This window comes from Melospiza georgiana, chromosome 6 (assembly GCF_028018845.1).
Source record: "Melospiza georgiana isolate bMelGeo1 chromosome 6, bMelGeo1.pri, whole genome shotgun sequence".
In the NCBI taxonomy this organism is placed as follows: Eukaryota; Metazoa; Chordata; class Aves; order Passeriformes; family Passerellidae; genus Melospiza; species Melospiza georgiana.
The window spans coordinates 27,533,334-27,557,211 of record NC_080435.1 but is presented as its reverse complement, the minus strand read 5'-3'; the positions used below and the strand labels follow the sequence as shown (position 1 = coordinate 27,557,211).

Sequence of the window (23,878 nt, the reverse complement as noted above, 5' to 3'; positions counted from 1 at the left end):
GCAAAGCCCACCTGAGTATTTACTGCACCAGGATGGGCTCAGAAAAAAGTGTCAGGGAGAGGCTCCAGAAAAGACCCCCTTTAAAATCCTTGCTGGAAAACAGGGCAGGGGAGTTCCTGTAAGAGAAAAACAAAAGCTCCCCACTGCTCTAAAAGCCAGTGCTGCCTGCAGGCTGGGCCGTGCAGTCTCCTCTGTCTCTGTCTGTCCTCACTCACAGGGGTGCGGAAGCAAAGCTGAGGCAGAATTAAAGTCCCACAGCAGAATCAGGGCTGTCAGACTGGAGCTGGTCCCTGTGCAGGAATGCAGAGACAGCCCCAGGAGTCACACAGGGCACACAGAGATGCTTTCAAGGGAAGGAGGTGGTAAAGGCAGCCCCCGACAGCAAAAATGGACACATCTCCACTTCTTGGAGAGGTTCCTGACATTCTTTCCCCTTAAAGCCCTGTTCTCCTGAGTCCTGGAAGAGATGTAGATGACTTTATCCCCAATCCCAGCCCCAGGTGTTGTGGTCATTAAACCCTGAATCAGGGGAATGTCACAGCATGAGCTCTGAGGCTGTGCTGTGCTGGGGAATGGGTTAATGGGGCAGAGCTCCGCTGGATGTATTGGGGGCTGGCAAGGGATGGAAAGGTGATTTCCCTAAAAGAACAGTCCTTTCCAGACTGCAGAAAATATGGGTCTTTGATTCCTTAACTTGCTAAAAAGCTATATTCATTCTGGGCTTTTAGGTAAATTTTGGTTTGGATTTTTTTTTAAGAAATGGTAAAGGGTAGCTTAGGCACGTTATCTTTACTGAAGGGAAATATAGCTGTTGTGATTGCCTCTGTACAGCAGCTAAAGCACATTTAGAAAATTTTATTGTACATCCTGAATGGAATAAAACCCCTACATTGATTTGTCAAAGTGCTATCAAGGGTCAGGAAAGCTCACCTCCTGAGCTAATTTGCTGGTCTTATTTAAAATCCCTTGCTATTAGCCAAATAATTATTTCTCCTCTGCTCAAGCTCCTGCATTTGGCTAATGTGTGAGCAAAGCATCAGGAAGAATAATTGTGACACCTGGAGTCTCAGTGCCAGCATTTAGCAGATGACAGAATTGTTCTGTGCCCCCATTCCCTGTGCTGCTTCTCAGAGCAGACCCAGCCTTCTCCTGAGCTTTCCTGCTGCTGTTTAAGCAGCTGAATTTCACTTATTCCTAGCATGCCCCAGAGCCTGTCTCAATGCTTTCATCCCTGTTTTGAAACTATTTCAAGGAGCCTGAGCAAAAAAAAAAATAATAAAAAAAAAATGCTGTAGTTACCTGGATGTGAACCTAGTGATTTAAACCAGTTTTATCTTTATCTCCAATGAATGCAGGTTTTGTCTTGCCACTCAGTTGCATGCAGCTGCTTTACTGCACACAGAATGTGTTGGATTGGTGTCAAGGACCTTTTTCCCCCAATTTCTCTTCTGGTGTCCAATCTTTTGAGAGTTTAAAATAGCAGTAGCTTCACAGCACTTAGGTTTAAAGGCTAGGTTGGCCTAAAGGATCATTGGAATTGGGAAAGTTGAGACAGGAGGAGGTCAGAAGGGTGTGTGCTGGATAAACATATTAAGCAGAGGGTGGGAATTGCACCACTTAAGGTCAGCTCCAAAATCTACTTTGATCCCCTTTAAAAAGTAGGCATTTTGAACTTTAGTAAAAATGTTTTTCCCTTGGGTGTGGCAAAGTGATTTAGGATCCCAGAATGTTTCTGTAGTGCTGGAGACAGCAAAGCATTGGATGTAGAACGAAGCAGAGTGTGCCGTAGAAAATCAACATGCAATCAAGAACTGGATTCCTGAGGGAGACTCTTTTCTCCTCTTTTCTAAGGAATCTGCTCAGGCAGAGAAAATGAGAGCTCAGATCCTCAGAGCACACCTAAGGCTCATTAACACACACTGCTAAGCTTTGTACTGTGCAAAACATGAATTATTGCTTTATTGGGAGCACCCCACATTATGTAACTGCACCTTCATGCAAATAAACCAGCACCTCTGATTTTCAGTGTTGCCATTAGCAACAGCTCTGTTATCAATTTCAGCCCACATTCACCTCCTGAAACCTCCACCCCTGTGGGACAGGAATGCACAAGTTGTTAATGCAAAGTGAGCCTGTGCTTTTGGGATACAAACCCAGATTAACAATGAACACACTTCTTTTTGCATCCCATCCTAGTAGTTTTTCCAAAAGTCAGGAGTTATAGTTCCTGTAGCACCCTCAGAAAGCTTATTTTAAAACACACAATGTCAGCTGACATCTGTGCAGTCAGCACCCTGAAATGGTGAAGCTTTGACGCTTACTTCCATATTTTCTGGAAAATATGGACAGTACCCACATTTGGGGGAAATTCTCAGCCTGATTATCTGACAGAGAGGTTTTTCTTTGTGAAAGTGAATACAAAATTGCCAAGTACCCAGTTCAGGAAAGCTTTCCTGTACAGCACAACAGTTAAGCTGGGACTGTCAGAGGTGCTGGGTTGTTTGCTCTCCTGAAGCAGGGATATTTTCAGGCAGTAACAGTTCAGAAATGGATTTAAATGCTCAGCTTTCCTTCTGTTTTTATTCAGTTTCACCTCGGCAGTATTTTTTTATCTCAAGCCCAAAATTGTGGTTTTAGTAATTGACTGTTTATTATTAAAAGCCTGGAAATTCCCCCAGACTTTTATAATTGGTGAGCTGAAAAACTCAGATTTTGTATTCCCTGAAACGGCATTACCTATTTTTCGAAGAAAATAAACAGGACTTTTCAATTAAAGAAACAGCTATTTGTTCAGGGAAATATTGAGTTTGTAGGTACTGTGATCAAAAAATTAATTCCATTCAGGCATGTTTATATATCTTATGTGTGGTTTTCTCAGCTGCCACAAAGTTGCTGTCATAAACACAGAGAAATCAAAGTAAAATGGGCAAACACAATCCTGGTATAATTCCACTGGCTGAAATGCATTCTTGCTCTTGCTTATGATAATTCCAAACCTGTGCTACTGGCTGAATCTAAGTCGGTCATAGATTTACCAGAATTTAGTTGCCATCAGATGAAAAAATAAGTCTTTGTCTTGAATCATGGTTATTTTCCCCTCTCAAATGAAGCAATTTGTGACTAAAAGCTTAACCTTTTCAAAATGCTATTTTTTTAAGAACTGGAAAGAACTAATAGTTGTACATACTTTTCTAGCAACATCTCTTCATAGTGAACATATCTTCATTATGATATATAATATATATCATAAAACATTTCAGCTCTACTTTTATCACAGAAATATTTTGTTATCACAAAAGACACCAACTTCCTTTTTCTGTTGAAGTTTTTACTAATTTCGGAAGTGAGCCTACATCAGTGTCCCTTCTCATTCAAGTACATCTGCAAAACTGAGCTAGGAAAGTTTTCTACTCATTTTATCAACAGGAGAAAGCATGCCATACTTGGAGTATTATGCCATGGAAGTCTTTAATTTGTTAGGCATTAATTAACCATGTATTTTGCATTAGATAATTCTTTAAAGGCAAGATTGGGTTTTAAATATTTTCTGTGATTTCTATGTGTTTGCACACAGTGGAGGTGGAATAAGGACAATTTATACCAATCATAGAAGACTGATCAGATTTTTAAGAGCAGCCAACAATCCCTCCAAAGCACTACATCATTCTAATTTTTATAGCATTTGGTTCCCCACAGAACTGTGCAATACACTTTTTCATGCTCCCTTTATCTCTTTCTCCTTTAATAACAAATTATTTTTGAGGGGAAGGATGATCCTGCAGGGGAAGATGCTATCTTAGAACTCAGATATGTAGGTTTGTTTCCAGAAGACATTCAATTCATCATCTGGGAACTGAAGATAATGTTGCTCTTTTTCCTACTTTTTGAGAGTCTTGTGAAAATGAATTCACTGTGGATGGAAAGGCATTCAGATAGTGTGAGGAGTGTTCTGGAAGGAAATAAATGTTCTCTGTTCTTAAACAATGGAATGAATGCCAAGCAGCAGCAGCATGAAATGGATGGAATTGAGCTCTGGCCCAAAACAGGTGTTTTCCATTCCCACAGTTCATTGGCTCTGACTCTGATGTCCGATAACACATTAATTTGTTTAGCTGATCCAAACCATATCATTATTGCAAAGTGCTAAGTGATCTGCACACTGGTAGCTTCTAACATTATTTGGCAGAACTAAAATAAAAATAGTAATAAAACTTTAAAAAATGGCTTGGAAATAGTATGGAATAGATGCTTTTCCATGATTGTTACCAAAAAGTAGCAGGAGCACATGGAATAACTTACAAGGCTTTCTAGATCCTACTAATCTCTCTTTCACTCCAAAGGTGTTCAGATCATGCTTAAAACTTTTGCTGAAATCTTTCATTACTTTTTAAATGGATTTTACCCTTCAAAAGTGTTGTTTTAAGTCCCCTTGGTTGGGAAAGACTTCAAATCAAGTTCTGTCTTTAATGCTGCCTTTTTGAGCAATGTCCCACTTTCTGTTCTTGAAGTGAGGAAATGCTTTTAATCTTTTGTAGGTGCGCAGTAAAAGGTTTTAACTTAGCAGAGCTTTTATACCACAGGGTTCTGTGTGTGGCCATTTAATTACTTTATTCTGCATGAGCATTCATTTATACATTGCAGGAACAAATGGATGGAAAGCAAAGGATTAATTTTTTACCAACTTCAGAGTAACAGTGAGGCTGTCAGTATCAGAATGACATTATCAACCTTTTGAAATCGTGCCATTAGGACTTTTTGGAGAGCAGTGCTTTTATAGGGGACAGCTATTGAGTCAAACAACCCCAGCTTGAACACCATTGTAGAAAGTGGACGTGGAGAAAAGGAGAGTTGTTTGCAATTTTTTGCATGTTTTAATTTAGGCCAGAATCCAAATGAAATTGAAGTCAACCCAGAAACTGCTTTGGCTCCACTTGCACTTGTTGGCCAAGTTTGAAGCCTGTAGAGAAGGAGCCATTCTTTTCAAATGGAAGCTGGAGTCCTGTAATTGTACTTGTAACTGAAATTGCAGAAGCAGCTTTGGGTGAAAAATCAAGTTTTGTCAGTGATTGTGTCCAACCACACTTGAGGGATTTTCATCAGCTCCAAGCAGGAGAATTGGTGCCCTGCCCTTTAACTTCTGACAGTGAAACATTTTGACACTCCATCATTTTGCAAACAATGTCATTTCCTCTGCCAAAATGTAAGAGTTTCATTACTTTGGGTAATTTCTTCCAAGATAAATACAAAATTGATGACAACTTGCAACATACCATGGTGAAAAAAATCACAGTTCTCTTTTCCATATTTTGGTGGCAATTTGAGACCTTGCTTACTTAAATTACTTTAATTAAAGCAAAACTTTGGGATATGAAGAGTAAAATGGGTACAAATGTAGGACAGCAAGCATGAAGAAAATCTTAATAAAATTATATTTTCATTATATTAACAAAATGTGGTGGTTTTGCCTCTACTGTAAAGTCTGTGCAGTTGGTTTTTCAAGGCAGTTGGGTTGCATCAACTGGTTATTTGTCACTAATTTGTGGGTTTCTCTTCAGGCATTTTATATCCTCTCAGCTTTTACCATCTGCCAATAATTATAGCTGAAGAGGCTGGCCAGCAAACTCAAGCACAGCATCTTGTCCATAGATTGCTCTCCATCCATGGATTGTTCACAATTCCTGGTTAACATCAGTTTCCCTGGGCTGCTTAAATATCAGTCTGGAATTGTATCAAGTTATATCTTAGTCCCGTGTGATTGTCAAGGAGCTCTAGGTATGACAAATATGCATTTTCATTCCAGGCTCAACAGAATACCAGAGTCTACTATTTTGTTTTAGTTTGTTTTATTTTGTTTTATTTTTTTTTTTTAATTTTTTATTCAGGTGCCTCTGAATGCAGTGTTTGCACCTGAATTTTCACCTCCCTTAAAATTTCAATCTTGTCTGAATGCACCATGCACTGCCCCTTCTTTCCTTCCCTCTGAACTTACTGCTGAGCTGTTGGCCACTGCTCATCTGCTTTTGGTGTTAATTTTTAATTTAAGCAGCACATGTTGAAATGCTTTCAGATGTGGCTGATTTTGATACCAGTGACATAATTACTGCCTCCTATTAGATAAGCAGTGCGTGACTTTAAATGTAACCATCTATGCTCATGGCAGACTTTTGTTGGGACGTAAAATGCAGAATTAATAATTTTGAATGCAATTCTCTTTTCAAGGTAAGTAAAGGAAGATGTGCCTGGCTGGAAAGTGCTAGGATATTGAAACAAGGAAAACTAAAAATTAAGGAAAATTTTGTTGTCAGAGACAGACAATCTCTTTTAGCTTCAAACCTTTAACCTAATTCGTTTCATCAGTTACTTTTTAAACCACTTTGAGTACAAAAGTGTATCTCTGTGGTGTTTGTGAGGAACCCAGGATGAGGAAAGAGATGAAAATTTGATTCCCATGTTCTCAGAAGGCTTATTTATTATTCTATTCTATTCATTATTGTCACAGACATCTTTTCATGTAAAATCCTCTCTTTAGGATTTTTCCTCCTGAGAAGCTGAGAGGCCTCAGGAACAAAATATAAACATTGATTATCTGCTGCTGTGGAATGCAACAGGTGCATCTGTGATTGGTTCATGTTGGTTGTTTCTAATTAATGGCGAATCACAGTCAGCTGGCTCGGACAGAGAGTCTGAGACAGAAGCTTTTGTTATCATTCTTCTTTCTTTTTCTATTCTTAGCTAGCTTTTTGATGAAATCTTTTCTTCTATTCTTTTAGTATAGTTTTAATATAATATATATCACAAAATAATAAATCAAGCCTTCTGAAACATGGAGTCAGATCCTCATCTCTTCCCTCATCCTAAGACCCCTGTGAACACTATTGCATTGCATTGCATTATATGATATTGCATTACATTATATGATATTGCATTACACTGCATTATACTGCAGTATACTATACTACATTACATTACAATTACATTACATTATATTATATTGCTATAATAAAGCTATACCTAAGAAGGAGAAAGGATACATCAGAAGGCTTAGCAAGAATGATAATGAAAGCTCATGACTCCTCAGAGTCTGACATGGCTGGACCATGATTGCTCATTAAATTAAAACAATTCACATGCAACTAATCAAACATTCACCCGTTGGCAAACAATGCCCAAGCCACCTTCCAAAGCAGCAAACACAGGAGCAGCAATCAGATAATTATTGTTTTCATTCCTCTCTGAGGCTTCTCAGCTTCACAGGAAAAAATCCTGGGCAAAGAGGATTTTTCAGAAAATATCATAGTGACAGTCTCTCTACTTGTGTGAGTGTGGAGATGAGAAGAAGGCTGCCCTAGGTGAACCTGGATGTGCTGAATCTCTCCTGCATGGTTGGGCTGGTGCTGCTCACCCTGGGTGTGCCTGCCCCAGAGGATCTGCCTGCTGTTTGATTGCTCCCTGCCAGCACAAAATTCTCTTTTTTCTACCTCTACCAGTAGAGTGAGAGCTTGGTAAAATATCTTTATACTTACTTGCCTTTGTAAAGTTGGATTTTCAGCTGTCATAGCTCAGGACGCTTCGTGTAGGATTTTTCCTGGCACCTGCATTTATAAAAGTGATTTCCAAAGAAGTGGCTTTACCATGCACTCAGGCTAAGGGAGAGGTCATGTCACATTTATATTCCTGTGTCACAGAAAGGGCCCATCATATCTGCAATGCCCTTGCTTTGGTGAAGGGAGGGACTCAGGGAATATTGAGACAATCAGTGGAACCCGTTTTTCTTTGAGCTGGGGTGTGGATGGACTAGGGCTGGTCTGGGCTGTCAGAACTGTTGCTATCAAGCAAGAAATGGCTCTGTTATCACTAAACTGAAAGGTCAGCTCTGCTGGAAGTGCCAATTACTGGCAATACCTGAAGTGGGTTTCTTGGTCTAATTGGGAAATATTTTCAAAAGACAGTAGAAATCATGGGAGTGAAGTGTGAACTTTGTGTCCCTCCAGGTGAATTACTGGTGTGGATTCCTAAGGGAGAAGGGGAAAATGCTTCTGAAGAAGTGTGATAGATGTCTTTGGGGCACCTGAGCCTTGTTAATGCTCTCCTGCTTTTGTCCTGAGTTTATTGTAGCAATATGGAGTTCGAAAGTGCTGATGCAAGGATTACAGCAGACTTTAGGAAATAATCTTTGTATTGGTGCTTTGTGGGCTTCCACAGATGGCTGCTGCATTCCACCCTGTGATTTTCACATGCATGAATGGAGAGCAAAGAGAATGTGCCACCAGTGCAGTGCATCCACCATGGAGCCTTTCCATCCTTCCATCCATCCATCCTTCCACCCATCAGGATAATAAATAACACATCACACATATTCACAGGGTGCTGAGGTTGTATTAACAGCAGTTTTTCTGTCCTTGCTGTGTATCAAGCTTGGGAATCCCTGGTGGAAGCTTTCCCTCAGCTGGTGAGGCCAAACCACTGCTGCTGGTGTTTAAAGCTCATAGTCACAGTTTGATCTCGTGCCCTGCACTTTGTATTTCTGCTGTAAAAAGTATTGGTCTCCTTTAAAAATGTCCTTTGTCTCTTTCCACAGAGTGATGAGGTTCTGACAGTCATCAAGGCCAAGGCACAGTGGCCAGCCTGGCAGCCTCTGAATGTGTAAGTAAGTAGGGAATTGTCTGTCTCAAGAGCTTTGTGTTGGCTAAAGAAATAACCTAAAATTTGTTGATAGATGAGTTTTTTGATTTTTTTTTGGTGGAGTGTGTTTGATTGGTTTGTTGTTTTGTTTTGTTGGTTTTGGGGTTTTCCCCCCACATCTGCTTATCTCTTCTTCCTCTTTAGCATCTCTCCATTTTTTACATGCTTTGGTTGGCTAGCTGTGGCAGCAGGGCTATCCCATGGAGTTTGTGCTTTCCACACATAAACAGTGATGTTTATTCAATGTTTTCTCAAATATCTTATATATCTTATATCTTCTGCATGTAGTAACAGCATTTTTGGCATCCTATTTCACACTCTGTGCAGTGCACTGTGACAGCAAACCCTGATGCACCAACAGAAAACTCTCAAAGGACTGATTTTTCGAAATGCCAATCTGAAACACTCTGTGATGGCAGTGCATCCACCATGGAGCCTTTCCATCCTTCCATACATCCTTGCATGCATCAGGATAATAAATTACACATCTCACATGCTCTCAGCGTGTGCTAGGTTGCCCAGAGCAGCAGCCTCCAGTTTTTATCTGTACATCTGTCATGTATTAAGAGCAATTTTTCTGTCCTTGCTTTCTATCAAGCACCAACAAAAAAAGCTCTCAAAGGGCTAATTTTTCAAAATGCCAATCGGAAACACCCTCTGTGATGGCCTCCTGATCCTGAACCATGGCTGTTTCACCAAGTGAGGCAGGAATTTTTCTTCCCAGGGTCCTGGTTCTGGGCTCTCCAGCACCCAGCAGAAAAGAGGAGAAAACTCCTCTTTCAGGAAGCTCTTGAGTTTCCTGGTGGCCCCTCAGGGGAACTGTCAGAGCAGGGCTGGTGGTTCCTGGATCATTTATCTGCACTTGGCCCAAAGTTCATGCTCATTATCCAAGCCCAAATGAGTGAGACCTACAAGAAGTGAGAAAAGATGTGGACACGGTAAAAGGGATCTGAGCTGACAGTCAATTAAATCCTTGGAGGAGCAGGGCAATTAGTTTAATGCAGGACTGTACAGAAAAATAGTCCTGTGTTCTGTTTCCTGGGAGCAGGTAGTGAAGCACTGTGTCTGATTTTGTCACCTGTATTTCAGAAAGCATGTGAAATCTTGAAGGTTAGTTAAAAAAAAAAACAAAAAACAAAACAAACCACAAAAACAAACCTGCAAAAGAGTTCTGTTTCCAGAAAACATCCCCTACCCTAAAGGGGTTTAGAAACTCTTAAGCAGCTTAGGACTTAAGCCATTCACTTTATCCTTTTCCCCTCTGCAAAAAAAAGAAAAAAAGAAAAAAGAAAAAGAGGTTAGGAGGTGAGCTCAGCTTAAATAGTGAAAAGATTTCTGATAGCTGATCCCTCTTTAATCTAGAAAAACCACAACCCAACAAACAAATGAAAAAAGAAAGCCAACACCAAAATATCAAAGTATGAAATCCCTCCTAGCGTGAAAGCTAAGGAAATTCATGACAAGGAAATGGTGTGGGAAAAGACTTCACAAGAAAAGACTTGTGTGACTAACCTTGAGAGCAGCTCACCTGAGCATGAGATGGATTTTCCATCCCTGGAATATACTGCAACCCTGAGACAGGGCTGTAGGTTCTGCACAGGAGCTGCAGGTTGGGATTTTTTGGCCTGCGTAATCCCAGTAATGGCATTCCTGATTTATGCTCTTATCCTGCAGCTCCAGGATTTGGATTTGATCGTGTTTGCCATGGAGCAGCTGTGGATAGCACTTTTTTCCTTGCTGCCTTCTTTCCATTCCCTCCAAATTAAGACTTTAAAATGGAAACTTTAAAATGGAACCGTTTCCATTGTTCTGCTCTGGCGAGTTCTCCATCTCAAAAAAGCCATTTATTTTTTCACTCCCACCCAAGTCCCAAAGCAACACCTCTGTCTGATGTTTCTGTTACCAAAGGGAACAATTCCACCTGGAACTTAGGCTTGGAGCAGGTTTGTGTTTTGTTCACAGAAAGATGGAGAGAGAATCTCCAGCTCCAAAGTCTCAGTGCATCGGCTTGAATATATTACATCACAAAATTTAATGCTAATCAAAGTGTGTTGCTCCAATCATTATTCCTAATTTTATACACCCCCAAGAAACTGCAGAAAAATCTGAGTGAGAACAACTTCAGGATCTTTCTTTGGCAGATTCTTCCACAGAAATGTCTGTGAATGTTTTTGCAACACCCTCCACATGTTTTTCCAGTCAATTCTTACCTTTTCTCTAAGGCAGTTCTCACCTTTCAGTAAAATCAAAAAGAAGAAATCTTGGTATTTTTGCTTTCAAATGCTCTGCAGGGATTCCCCTAACCCTTCACTTTACAGGTAGTGTTTGATTTTTGGCTTTTTAAACAATATTATTTTATCATATTTTGACATGGTGTCCTGCTTTTTGATTCCACTTAAAAATATGATCTAAGCTTCACAAGAAGACAACATTTTCAATATCCTTTAACTGTGGTTAATTTCACATTTTCTTTAGTGGCTTGTCCTTCTGGAAATTTAGATTAGAGCTGTGCAAGTGCTGAATAATGACTCCTCAGGATAAACATTTTTTTCTATTATTATACACAGCACAGCCATCTTACTAATCAAGAATTGACTAAAAATCATGAATATTTTATTTTTTGTGTTATGTATGTAATGGATAATAGGGTGTGATAGTGGTGCCAAAGTGGCATTACAACGTGCCACGATAAGCACAGCATAAAACTCCTCCTGAATGTGCTTCACAGCAATTATAAAATGCATAATGGTGTTTTTTTTTTTTTTTTTATGGAGGTCTGTAGTGTCAAAAGTTGTAAAATTCAGCCTGCTCTCACTTCAAAGTTTACCTCATGATTCCATGTCATCTCCCAGTGTGATATAATGTGGAAAAAACATCCTGCCAAACTTCACTGTCTGTTTTTCGTGGATCCTCTCCTCAATGTGCCTGCTCCTTGTCACTGTTTTCCATTTTTTACTTTTCTTCCTTTCACTCCTCTTCATTACTCTCACTTCAGTTTCCCAATTCAGGGCACCAGCGTGCAGAAAACTCTCCTGAGTTTTTCTGTATAGGAGACAGCTTTGGGTGATATTTGTGAACCAGGTTTTTATGGTTCCCTGACTGAAGGAGCATCACTGGTAGCACGAGAAGGATGAGTGCCAGACCGAGTAATAAAACATTTTTGCTGTTGCTGATATTTGAATCACCAAGTCATGTGTCTGCAATTCTGACTTTGAAGTACTTCCTTGAGCACACTGGTATCAGTCTCCAGCACGCTGTCAAATCAAAGTAATTTTTCTTATCTTTCTTGTATAAACAAGTGCACAGCCCATTGCTCCCCTTCCTCAGGGCCGTGTTTCAGGCAGAGTCAAAATGTGATTTTCATACCCAGCTGCAAACCGTTGGCCTTTGGCGGTGTGGAGGATAAAATACATCAAAACCAGATAGTGCCACTGGTGTCCAAATCTGCATATCTGGCACCTGTGAAATAAACAAGCCATGACAGAGAAATGTGGGATAAAGAAGGCAGAACTTTTAAAGTTAATATGCATCAAATTCACTGGGAGGGAGTATTTTAAAGATTTTCCCTCAAATTCCCTTTCCCAAAATATATGGCTTCTTCTTCTTCTTTTTTTTTTTTTTTTTTTTTTTTTTTTTTTTTTTTTTTTTTTCCCCTGGCTGTACTTGTTATTCTTTTATTCCTTTTATTTCAAATCTGGACGTCCCCATTGAGACACAAAAGGAGAAGTATTTGAATTGTAATTCTTGGGTCTAATCACTCTTTTGTATTCCCTGTGAGCCAGGGGAGCACGTAGCTCTGCGCAACACTGTGGAATCTGAAATTCCATGTACAGCCCATCACTGATAAACATAAACATGGATTCCATACAGGGTGGAAATTATTCTCCAGTATGTAAATTTAAAGTTTAGTAGGTCAACCTATAGGGAAAATATTTCAATGCAAAAATTCAAGATATTTTATCTTGGCAAACAGCATGGTGAGAGTACCTGACATATCAAGAGTTTAGCTGCTATGAAGTGTACACAAGAGTTTTCTTATTTCTCTCTCACTTTATTTTTTTTTTCTTTGATGCAAAACCTCTTTTTCTTTCCAACCTTTTTATTGCCTCAGTCCATTCTTAGTTACAACCAATGTACCTTGAAGTGAAAGGCGTTTTTCCTTACTTTCATTCTGAACTATCTGAAGTTTAGAAATCTCTCCTTCCCTCCCTTATTGTCCCTCCTGTTCCCATTTCCCCTCTCCCTGCTGTTTGTGTGGGCAGTCATGATCCTGTGGTTTTCCAGATCTGACTCTTTTCCTCACCCATTCAAGGAACTCTTTTCCATTTATTTCCAAATTACCTGAGAACGCTCCAATAAGCACTGGTGAAGCCTAGCAGAAAAGGAGGCCTAGTCCCATATAAATCCAATGGATGGAAGTATTTAAATATAATTTATAGATTTATGTGTTTATATATTTGTATTATATATATCTATTTATATATTTTTATATAAAAATATTTTTATATTTATATAAGTTGGTATAGTTACCTTATCATCTCCTTAAATGATCCCATCCACCTCTTTCCATTTCAAGTTTTGCATACCTCTGATGTCTTTTATCTGACTACAAACATATTGGGGCTTTTTTTCCTGGTTGGCATGGAGGATATCCAGAAATGGGACAGCATATTCCTAAGCATGGGTTTTTAGCATTGGTCTAGGTAATGTGACTTGAACTGTTCCAGAAATCAAAGAGTAATCTATAGAAAGTTGATGGAAAAAAGAAAAACTGCCCTGATCCAAAATAAGTTTGAGTTGACAGATCATACAAGGGAGAGGGGGAAAATGCTGACATACTCAGCTGCATTTTCCTTCCTTTTTTCTTGAATAAAAGGCCTTTCAATCTTCCAGAATTCTTCTGTCACCATTTGGCAAAAAAATGTTCGGCAGAGGTTTTGATCCTGCGCTGGGTTTGCTCGGATCAATAAATTTCCATTACAGCATTTGGCAATTGGAAGCCAAGCCACAGATGTGTATATTTGGGCCTTCTGTGTTGGTTTGCTTCTTAATTTAATTTTATTTTTAAACAAACAAATAAATAAAATTTATTTATTTATTTATCTATCTATTCTTGGGGGGGGGGGGGGTTAAAACTTTTTTTTTTATTTTTTACCTTTTCTACTGAAATGTTTAACTTTGGCTGGGTTTTTTTTCCTTACTTCACTATAATTTGCTGCTGGTCCTGTGCCCATATTTTATTTTTTTTCCCCTAAAGCAGCCTCCAGACTGAGATCACTGAATGATGCGATGTTGTTAGACAGAGAATGTCCTAGGTCAGACTTGGAACTCCTTACTGTCTTCTGAAATGAAATAAAATTCTTCTCCTCATCTTATTCTTCTTTGTTAAAAAGCTCCATTTATTTTCCTGTAAACTCCTAATTCAATTCCTGAGGTGTTTACATACTAAAATAGCTATTAGCAACATTACCATATGTATAAAAAGGACAACCAAAACCACACATTCAGTTCCTGGAGCACAGAAATATCTGGCTCTATTTCCACCTTCTTTTTTCTTCTAAACTCCTTTGCAGTACTTAAAACAGCATGCATGAATTAGGTAAATTTAAAAAGAAAATACTGAGATTTGTCTCCTTTTTTGACTGCTATTTACTGAATTCAACTTCAAAACCACAAGGTGTCTGTTCAGCCAAAGATGCACTTTTAAACTAAATTATAATTTACTTACATCTAGTTGAAATTGATTTCCTATTACTTGCTTCATTTTTCTCCTCTGAAAACAGGAGGAAATTACAACATTTACATTAAATTCAAAATAATGGAGAAGTTCTTTGAATCAAAGTTTCAAGTAGACATTTCTTTTTGTGCTGCCCTGCAAAATATGTGATTTGAGGAATCTTTATAAGATTTTCAGAAAATCTGATAGAATTAATCTTATTTTTCAGGATTTAGGAAATTGATCTGTTTATCTGTCTGTCTGCAGAATTAGAGAAATTAATTTCCAGTTCATCCATGTGAATTATCTATTTCTCTCAAAATTGCATATGTGGATAAAATATGTGCATATTTTATATATTTTTGTGATTTATATTTATATTTTGTTGTGATTTATATAAATCACAACAAAAAATGGCATTTTTCTTTTAATAAGACCTATATTAAAAAAATATTTGTAGGCTGAAATCAAAATCAGTATCTTCTTGTTCTACCTACATTGGAAATGATTTATTTTGGAGAGATTAATGTGGACACTGTTGGAGGAAAAAGAAACAGATGTACAGAGTGGATTTGTGGCCTTGATCAGTGATTTTACTGGAGGAAAAAAAGATTTCTCTATCTCCCTGTTTAATTGTTGCCTCAGATTTTGGTAAAAGCAAGCTGCTTATCCCTTGTATCGTGTTTTAATTTTGAGACAGTCCACTGCAGTTATTTATTACCAATGCCCAGGTTCAAATAATAAAGCAGTTTATGCCAGTTACATTTTTTAAAGCATGTCAGATAGTGCTGAATTGTGCTGAAATGTACCTTAAATGGCCTTCCCATAGAGCTGCTTTCACACCAAATTCCTCAGGGCTTGCAAACTAAAATTTATCGGAAATTTTTCCTAGTTCCTACCCATCCACTTAAAATATTTGAAATTGGGCCTTTATTTATTTAAAAATGCTATAAAGTCACAAAAGTTTAGTTTTGCATTAGGGTAGTAAATTCTGAGGGTGGTTTCTCGTTTTCAGTTGTGCTGTCCCATTAAGAGGGATGAAATCACTTTCTGGCTTGCCATGCAAAAAATAAATAGCTGCCCATAAATAAAGGTGATTTTGGTATCAGAACGTAATTTATAAAAATGTACAATAGCAATGAGTAAATTATTCAGTTGCTCAATTAATCAGGTCCTCAGACTACCCAACTGAGATTGAAAAAACCAACAAAACCCCCACATTTGAACATGCACACTCGTGTTTGGGTTTAAATGGCATTCAGAAAGGCAAAATAAGGAAGAACTGCAATTAACCAGTTGTAATGGGCATTGTCTAAATTGTCTAAATAATTATATTTGTTGTTGTCTCCAAAGGGATGAGCAAAGCTCATATCATAGCCCTTTAATCATCTCTGCACTGGATGTCTTTGATATTTGGTTATACAAATTGATTGCAAACATTGTTCCACCTAATGAGTTGAAACATAAATCACGTGTGGATAATTTTTTCTTGTGTGACTAAGAGTCAACAGAGGCTTATATAAAAATAAGGAAGATTATTATTTATTGCTCCTTCTTATATTCCTTATAATGATTTTTTTTTCATGCTACTTGTTGGACATTTTCTCCCAGGTGAATACTACATTAATCTGGTTTCCACTTCCTCTGTAGTGTTAAAATAGTAAAGCTGGTGCATTTTCTTGCCTTCCAAGTTTTTATATCCTTCCATAGCTGCATTTGAGCAGCTATCTGTGCCTGGGGTTGAATTACCTTTTAGTTTTTTTAAATAAAAATAAAGAGTGTTAACTCTTGGTATAAAGTTAGCAGCATCACTCCCTAGAGTAAAGTGGACAGTGTGAACAGCTCAAAAGAATAATTGATTTAAAACTAAAATATAATAGAAGTAGAATCTCCTAAATGTAATAATCTCTTAAAATATAATAAGGTAGAATCCAACTATTGCCTGAAGTGAACTTTGATGAACTTTTAGGGATTCTTAGGGGCAAAAACATCTTATGTTCCTAATTGCAGTTAATAGCTTGTATCAACTAAAGGTCTCTGGCCACACTTGGTTGGAAAGTCAGCTAAAAAGCCCAGTGCAATGATTGCCATCAGAGCAGCATCATCCCTGTGCCTGAGCTGCTCTGAATTCACAAGAACATCCTTGCCATCACCAGCAGCTGCATGCAGGGAAGCAGAACTTGCAGCAGGGAAATAATGACATTTGCACAAGCCCATCTTGTTGATAACAACAAAGAATAAAAGGAAATAAAAACTGCTGGCAGCTAAGGCATGAAGAACTGAAAGCAGGAATAGGCTGATGAATTGTCTGAGCTGCAAATTCATTCTCAGAGGCTCGCCATTGTAATGAGTGAAATGTGGTTATATTTGACACCTCATTGGATTTATGTTATCCTAAAAGAAAATGCTCGTTTTAGTTTTCCTGAAGAGTTATGATGTGCTTTTCTCTTGACAGAGCAGTTGATTTAGATTTTGAGATGCTTGAAAGTATTTTTTGAATTCCCTAAGTGGCTCTCTCCAGCTCCAGCTAGGCTGTTATAAGAATAAAAGTTGTAATGTTGTATTGTATGGGCCATATTTTCCCTTCAACAGGCTCCCTGGGAATACTATAAAAAGATTTTGTGTGAGGTATGTCTTGTCTGAACTTAAACCCCCGCATGGTAACGATGCAGGTTGAAATTTTCATGCCAAGCTAGAGGAAATACAATGTTTTACTAGTGTTTAGAATGTTCCAATAGCTGTTTATTGATTGAGGTTTTGTGTTTCCTTTGGAAAAATGACTTGACAATCAGTGAGTTGAAAAACTCCTCCAAATCATCTGACCAAGTTTAATGAATGCACAGAAATCTGAGTGTTCCTGTGATTGCTTGCTAACATCTGGTAGCTCATTATTCCTTCAGAGCCTGACCTTATCTGAGCTGCCATAAATGGATGGACACAAATTCTGCAGAGGCCACGGCGAAATGCAAAGAATTGCAGAGAGAGCTGAATCAGAATGCAGAGCTCAGGCTGATGCGGGAGACATTTTTGGATTGAAGTTTTCAGGAGTGAAAAACAATTTCTAATAGTTTAAAGTGAGGTGCTTTGGTGAAAGTCCAGGAAGAAGGGGAGGAAAGCAGCACAAAATGTGAATTGGCATTTGAGCCCTGTATCACAGCAGGCAGAATTACTCTTGCCAGACATAATCAGGACCTACCTGAATTTATGTAATGCACAAACTGGTGTAAATGTGAAAACCTCATTCTTTATCACAATAATGATGTTTTCCTTACATCAATTACGACTAAAAAAATAAATCTTGAAGCCCTAAAACTAAAGAAGAAAAAGCTAAATTCAAGCTGATTTCCTTAGAAACTAACTTTTTAAAGTAAAATGGTTTTCAGGAAATATAACAAAGGCATAAAGAAGCCATTGATCAGAGGAAAATTACATTCCGTATAAAAAGAAAAAGAAAGCACTTTAACTAAAGCATAGGTCTTGTTCAGATTTATCTACTCAAGTTTTGGATGAGAACTTTTGCCATAGCTGTGTGGCAAAAATGCTTCCTCACCAGGTGTTGTGCAGTGATGCTGAAAATGCTTTGTATTTTAAAAACTCTGGTTTCATAGTCCTTTCCTCAGAAAGGAACAGGAGTGTAATCTTTAAAAAATAGTATTTCTAGCTTTGGATTTTCAATAGAACCAGTTAGACCAGATAGAATCAGTTATAAGCTTTGGAAGCAGCAATTAACGCTTCCAGATTTTTCTAGTCATTCTATGGTACCTACTCCCACAAAAAGATATGTCAAGAAAAAAAAAAAAGAAAATGTCCTGATCTTTCTAAAGTAATCTTTTATGAATGTGGATGTGGAACTGGAGCATTAAAATTCATCTTAACTATAGTTTCTTCATGATATGCATCCCAGGAATTTAATATAATGAGGGTCTGCAAAGATTTCTGTTGCTTTTCCCCAAATGTGCTGTCCTATACAGCAGCTGTTTTTATTCTTTCAAGGCCAATTTTGTTTCAGTGGTGCCACTACAAGCTGTGACTTTACTTTTTATTTCTGTAAATCTCTGGAGGGTCTTTTTCCTCCCCAGGAATCCTTATTTCCCTTATCTCCCTCCACTGCCTATCCTAAAATGGGGTAATACCCAACATCTGTCAATCCTGCTGGAAATTAGGTTTCCTTCCCCAAAATGACAGTATGGTACCATGAAACATTTCCAAAGTTTGGGGGTTTTGTGTACAAAATGACAGGAGGCCAGACAGAGTCTCTTGTTTCTATGGCAACACAGTGATGTGTCTGGCTTAGATATTTTCTCCTTTTATGATTTTATAGATAACTGGGATTCATCCAGTGAAGCTTAATATTGTCAAAAATAGAATCCTAACCCCCAATCTAATCAGGAACGGTAATGCAGAAAGGACAATCCAATATGAAAAAAACCCCAAAATACAGGGGAAAAGTCAGCTGTGACTTTTGATAACATGAAGAAAAATACATAAATTTCTCTGGAGCTGTGAAATAGTTTGAGTGCTCCAGCTCTGCATTTGGCTAATGGTTAAAGTGTATTTTATGTCAGAAAATTCCCTGTGCTCCATCCTTCCTTCCTGCTGCATCTCATTCCTTCCCACTGTTGGTGTCCTGGCCCACAGAGCCCAAACCCTCAGGTGTCCCCACCTGTCTGATTTTGGCAGCTTTGGTTGAGTCCCTGAACTCCTGACAGCTGGATGCAGGAGAGGTTTTTGTTGAATGAACAGATTATCCATCAGCAAACGTAATGAAAGCATTTTTGTTAAAAGGCTTTGACTTCAAAATGGAAGCCTTCATGTAAGAATTGGACCTGAACACAAATTCTTTCTTCTTTCAGCTTGAAAAAACTAATTCTATTTAGGGTTTCTTTAAATAGAAATTCTATTTTTGTCCCACAAAGTAGATATATTTGTCACATCAAAAAATCTCAGAAGATGCATCTCAGCAATAATACATATTTTAAAAATCCATCTAGAATAACAGGCATTTTTATTTGAGACAGAGTGAGATTGGGCTCAAAGTGCATGTATATATTTGGGTAATTAATGTAAGACAAAAACTTCACTAATTTGAATTTCCATTTTATTGTTACTTCAGGAACTTTACAGGAATTAGTGAACCCAACACTCAAAACTTGGTTGCTCTATTTTAATGCTCTCTACAGAGCTCCATTTAAATGAGAAGATAACTCAGTCTCTTATTTTTTCCCAGACATCAGGACAAAACTCTGCTAAGTTGTGTTTTGGGAGCTCAAGGCAACAAATTTCTGCCTCTCTTGGCATCCATCCTCATGCTATTGTGAAGCACCCTGTTACTGGAATCCTTGTCAGCTGAGTGCCATTTAGTGTTATATACATTTATATAACATTATATACATTTATATAACTTTATATACATTTGTTCACTAAAAAATCCAAAAACTACATCACACTTGTAGAAAAGAATTGTCTTTTAAGGGTATTACTGAGACTTCATTGTCTGACAGATGGTCCGACACCCACGTTAAGAAATTCATAATCCAATCTCAAGGAAAAAAGAGTTCTAGGTAAAAACATATGTGTTTGTTGGAAAAGAAAAAAAAAATGTATAGAATTTTTTTTTTTGTCAGAGCAAGCGCATATGCCAGCTCCATTTTCTGTCACCAATTACTTTCTACTTAAAATGCAAATGTCACTAGGCAAGGAAAAAATTTGAGTATTAAAACATAGAAAAGAATTAACTAAGAACAATCCCTGCAAGAACATTATACTCATTGTTCATGGCAATTAAAGGCCGTCCAGTTAAATCCAACTTCCTCCTCCCATTCTGCAAAATATCTCATCCCCTTGCCTTTTTTTTTTCCCTACATGTTCCTCCCATTGGTAGTTACAGTTTTATGATTATTTCCCAACCATCTGCTGTCTTTCCTTGAGCCAAATAATTTCCCTTTATAAAGTGGTGAGTAACCACGTCAGCATCATTTCCGTGCAGTTGCACGTGCACTCACTGATCCTCATTCCTGTGTAAACACTCAGTGTCTGCCATGATTTGCCACTTCAATTTCTACTGAGCACAACTCTGCTTGCAATACTTCAACCTGCTAATTGGTACCCCTGTGCACTTTGTTATTAATGAAATGGTAATTCAACATTTAGTCCAGTTCCCATCTCCAGACACCAAAAGGGATGTGCATGTTGGATGGAGAGGGATGCTGGATGGACTGGAATGTGCATTTATTTATTAAGAGGTTATACTGAAACTGGGGAAGTGCAAAATGCAATTCTCATCTTAGGATATCTGCAAATTAAATGGGTTTGGGAAGTAGGACAGTATTATTTTCAAATTCTATAAAGGATTTTGAAGGAGTATCCACATTTTTTTTTAGGTATTCCAGTCAATAATATTGATGGTGCCATTTGTTAAAGACACCATCAATACCATGGATTGGAATGGTAGCTTTGGTTAAAAGGAGATCTTTGCTGTGGTCTAACACTCAGAATGAGTTAAGCTGGTGGCAAATCAGAGTTCATTGCTAACCAGGTCATAAATAGGTCTGTGCTGTTTATCTGATGCTGTTAATGGGGTGGAGAGGACCAGACCTCAGGCTGGGTTGATTTCAGGCTGCTCTGCCTCTGCTTCTGCAGAGCAGCCAGGTGAGAATTGAGGCAGAGACACAGCGACAGTGCTCTTGCAACACCACTGGGATTTCCTGTGTAAACACAGCTGTAATTACTCCAGGCACACATTTTGTAGCCCCAAAGCTCCTGGGAAAAACAAAGAGAAATTTCCTGAATCCGTCCAGTGACTCCTGAAACGTGGTTTGATTGCAAATGCACAGGAAATAATCTAAGAAGGTGCACAAAGCTCTTGTAAGCAGGAGTAAATATTGCCAGCACCATAAGCACACCTCTTTTGTGACAAACTGCAAAGAACACACTGAAAAATCCTCAGTTTCAGAAGCTGCAGTCCTAACTTGAGGTACCTGAGGTGTTCTTGCAGCATAGAAATTAACAAATGTGTCCTGCTCACATTTGTTAATCACATCATCAAGGTATGCCCATCGATAAAGGAAAGTATTAAATCAAATAGCTGATGTGTTAAAGAGTAAATTTATGATTATTATCTACAGTAGCAATCCAGGCATGCTTATAGGACAATATCAAAATGCCTGAAATGCATGTGTGCACCAAGTCCCTTCCTTTTGTAATGCTTTCTAAAAACCCTCAGATAATTGATATTTCAGAGCAGCATTTGTTCTGATCCGTGGTTTGAATGCCAGTGGTCATGATATAATCCCCAATTTCAATATGCAGTACCACATCCACCCCTTTAAACTGGTTACAGCAACATTCTCAATTTAAAAGCTGACACACAGCAAGGTGTGAGGTTGTTGTGTAGGCGGTTTTGTGTGCTAGATGTGTAAGAAGTTTTCTGTCTTTCTGCATTCTTTTCCTATGAAATAAAATAGCCAAGCTCCTCCTCTCACCCCCTCTGGTTTGATGCTCAGAGAAACCAACAGGTTGACATTAATGTGCTTTGCAACTTTTTCTGTGGATGTCAATCAAATTTCATTGATTCAGTGCTCATGTTATTGTAGCTTTCCTTTCCCTAGCCCTTTGGGAACATACACATGTTTAAATTAATCAATAGCTGAAGGGCTTACCTGCCATTCATTTAATCAGAACTGAAGATTCTCCTCATCCTCCTCCTGTGCAACCTTGTCCTGGGGTGACAGCACAAACCTCAAACTCTGGGTTTATGGTCAGGTGTTGATCCCTGTGCATAGAACTTTGTTGTCCATGCAGGAAAAGTAATTTCCATCCCTTCATAAATGGTTTTCTCAGTAATACAACATCTAAACATCTAATCTAATTTGCTCTGTTAGTTCCAGACTTCTAAGGGTGTTTTCCATTCAGTTTGGGATCTTAATTGTGTTCCTTTCTTTTCTTTGAAGCTACTTCACTTTTCAGGATGTTCTGACTTTCAAGTTTATTCAGTAAAAGAGGTGTTGTGTAAGTGCTGCTGGTGGGAAGCTCAAGGGTGGGAAGTTTGTTTCCATGCTCGCAGTGTTATTTGTATCAATAGCAAAAGGTTCTAAAGACGAAGAAATAGGAATGTTTCCTCCTGGAATTGTAGCTGTGATGCAGTACAAGTCTCTAAAAAAAGAAGGATGTTACCTTTACTTACTAGGATGGAAAGTTCACTTGGTATTTCTGAAAATACTCAGTTTTCATGGTCCTGTCATCAGCTAAATTCTTAATTTAAAAAAAAAAACTGTTTTCTGATCATCAGGACCACTGAGATGAAAGCAGTGGCAATGTGGTCCACAGTGCTTTCAACCCACTGCCTCTGATCAGACTTAGAATAGTTTCTGTGTTTCCACTTTTTTCTTCCTATTTGAAAAGGCGACTGCACCATCCTGGGCACAAGTGAAATCAGATCCTGGTACACTCAAATAAATTTAAGAATGGTTTTATAAACTCCTAAGAATGGGGTTAGGGTGATTATACCTTAACATAGCTCGGTGAAAAAATCTGGAGAGGTGTCAGCTATTTCCAACAACCTTACTCTCCATATAGTTATTCAGTCCATGGTATATGTCAGATTTTTTCCCCCTGCATAAAATCTATAACACTGCCTGAATTAGAATTTAATTTCAAAAAAGGGTAAAATCTCAACCCTATAAATGGTCTTATTACCTCAAAAAAAGAAAAAAAAGAGTATATGCTTAGCCTGCCTTTTGCTTCTTCTTTTGCTTGCTTCTTTTATTTTGCTAATCAAATATCAAACCAAAAGTAACCACGAAAGTTTTATTCTGCCAAATATTATTTTTGCTATTTTTATTCAGCAACTCTATACAGCCACCTTCCTTATGTGTGCTCTCTTCCCTTTCTCATGGACCTCAGCAGAACACAACAATATTGATTCAACACTCAAAAAACGTGTCTTGCAGCAAGCTGAGTTTTCTGATGCTTTGTCAAAGACTTCCTTAACCCCCACCCCCAGCAGTGATAGCAACTAGGTTGTCGCTTAAGGAGAAAACTTGTCAAGCAAAATCATGTTTGTGCTCTTTCAGCCTTAAAAAGGGGGAAAAAATAAAAAAAAAAAAAAAAATAAAAATGAAAACCCACAGTCCAAAACACATACACAAAAATGGGGAGGAAAAAAGGAGAACCATTTTCCTACACTTCTCAGTATATGGCGTCCCTGTAGCTGGAGATCCTAATCCTGCTAACAGAAATAAAATTGGATAGAAATAAAGGAAATGGGAAATGGAAAGCATTAGGATGCAGGATGCTGCCTGGGACTTGCCTTACTCTGTGCTGTGTGACAGGAATTGCCAGCAGTGGAAAATCACAGCCTGCCTCAGCCAGGGCATGCAGGGCTCCCCTGCCCCTGGGGCCCTCAGGGCTCTCACCTGGCACTTTGCTCATGGCCAGCATTTGCTCTGCAGCTCTCATTTGCCACTGGTTTTAGGCATTTAT

General features: G+C 38.4%; 1 protein-coding gene across 1 annotated transcript in view; it reads left to right on the top strand.

Annotated features, from left to right (window-relative positions):
- The window catches only part of SPON1 (spondin 1), a 182,983-nt gene that overhangs the window by 143,418 nt on the left and 15,687 nt on the right, over positions 1 to 23,878 (top strand). The window contains exon 7 of the mRNA XM_058025802.1: positions 8,579 to 8,643. Coding sequence (XP_057881785.1) covers positions 8,579 to 8,643 — 65 coding nt within the window. The remainder of the gene's footprint in view (positions 1 to 8,578; positions 8,644 to 23,878) is intronic.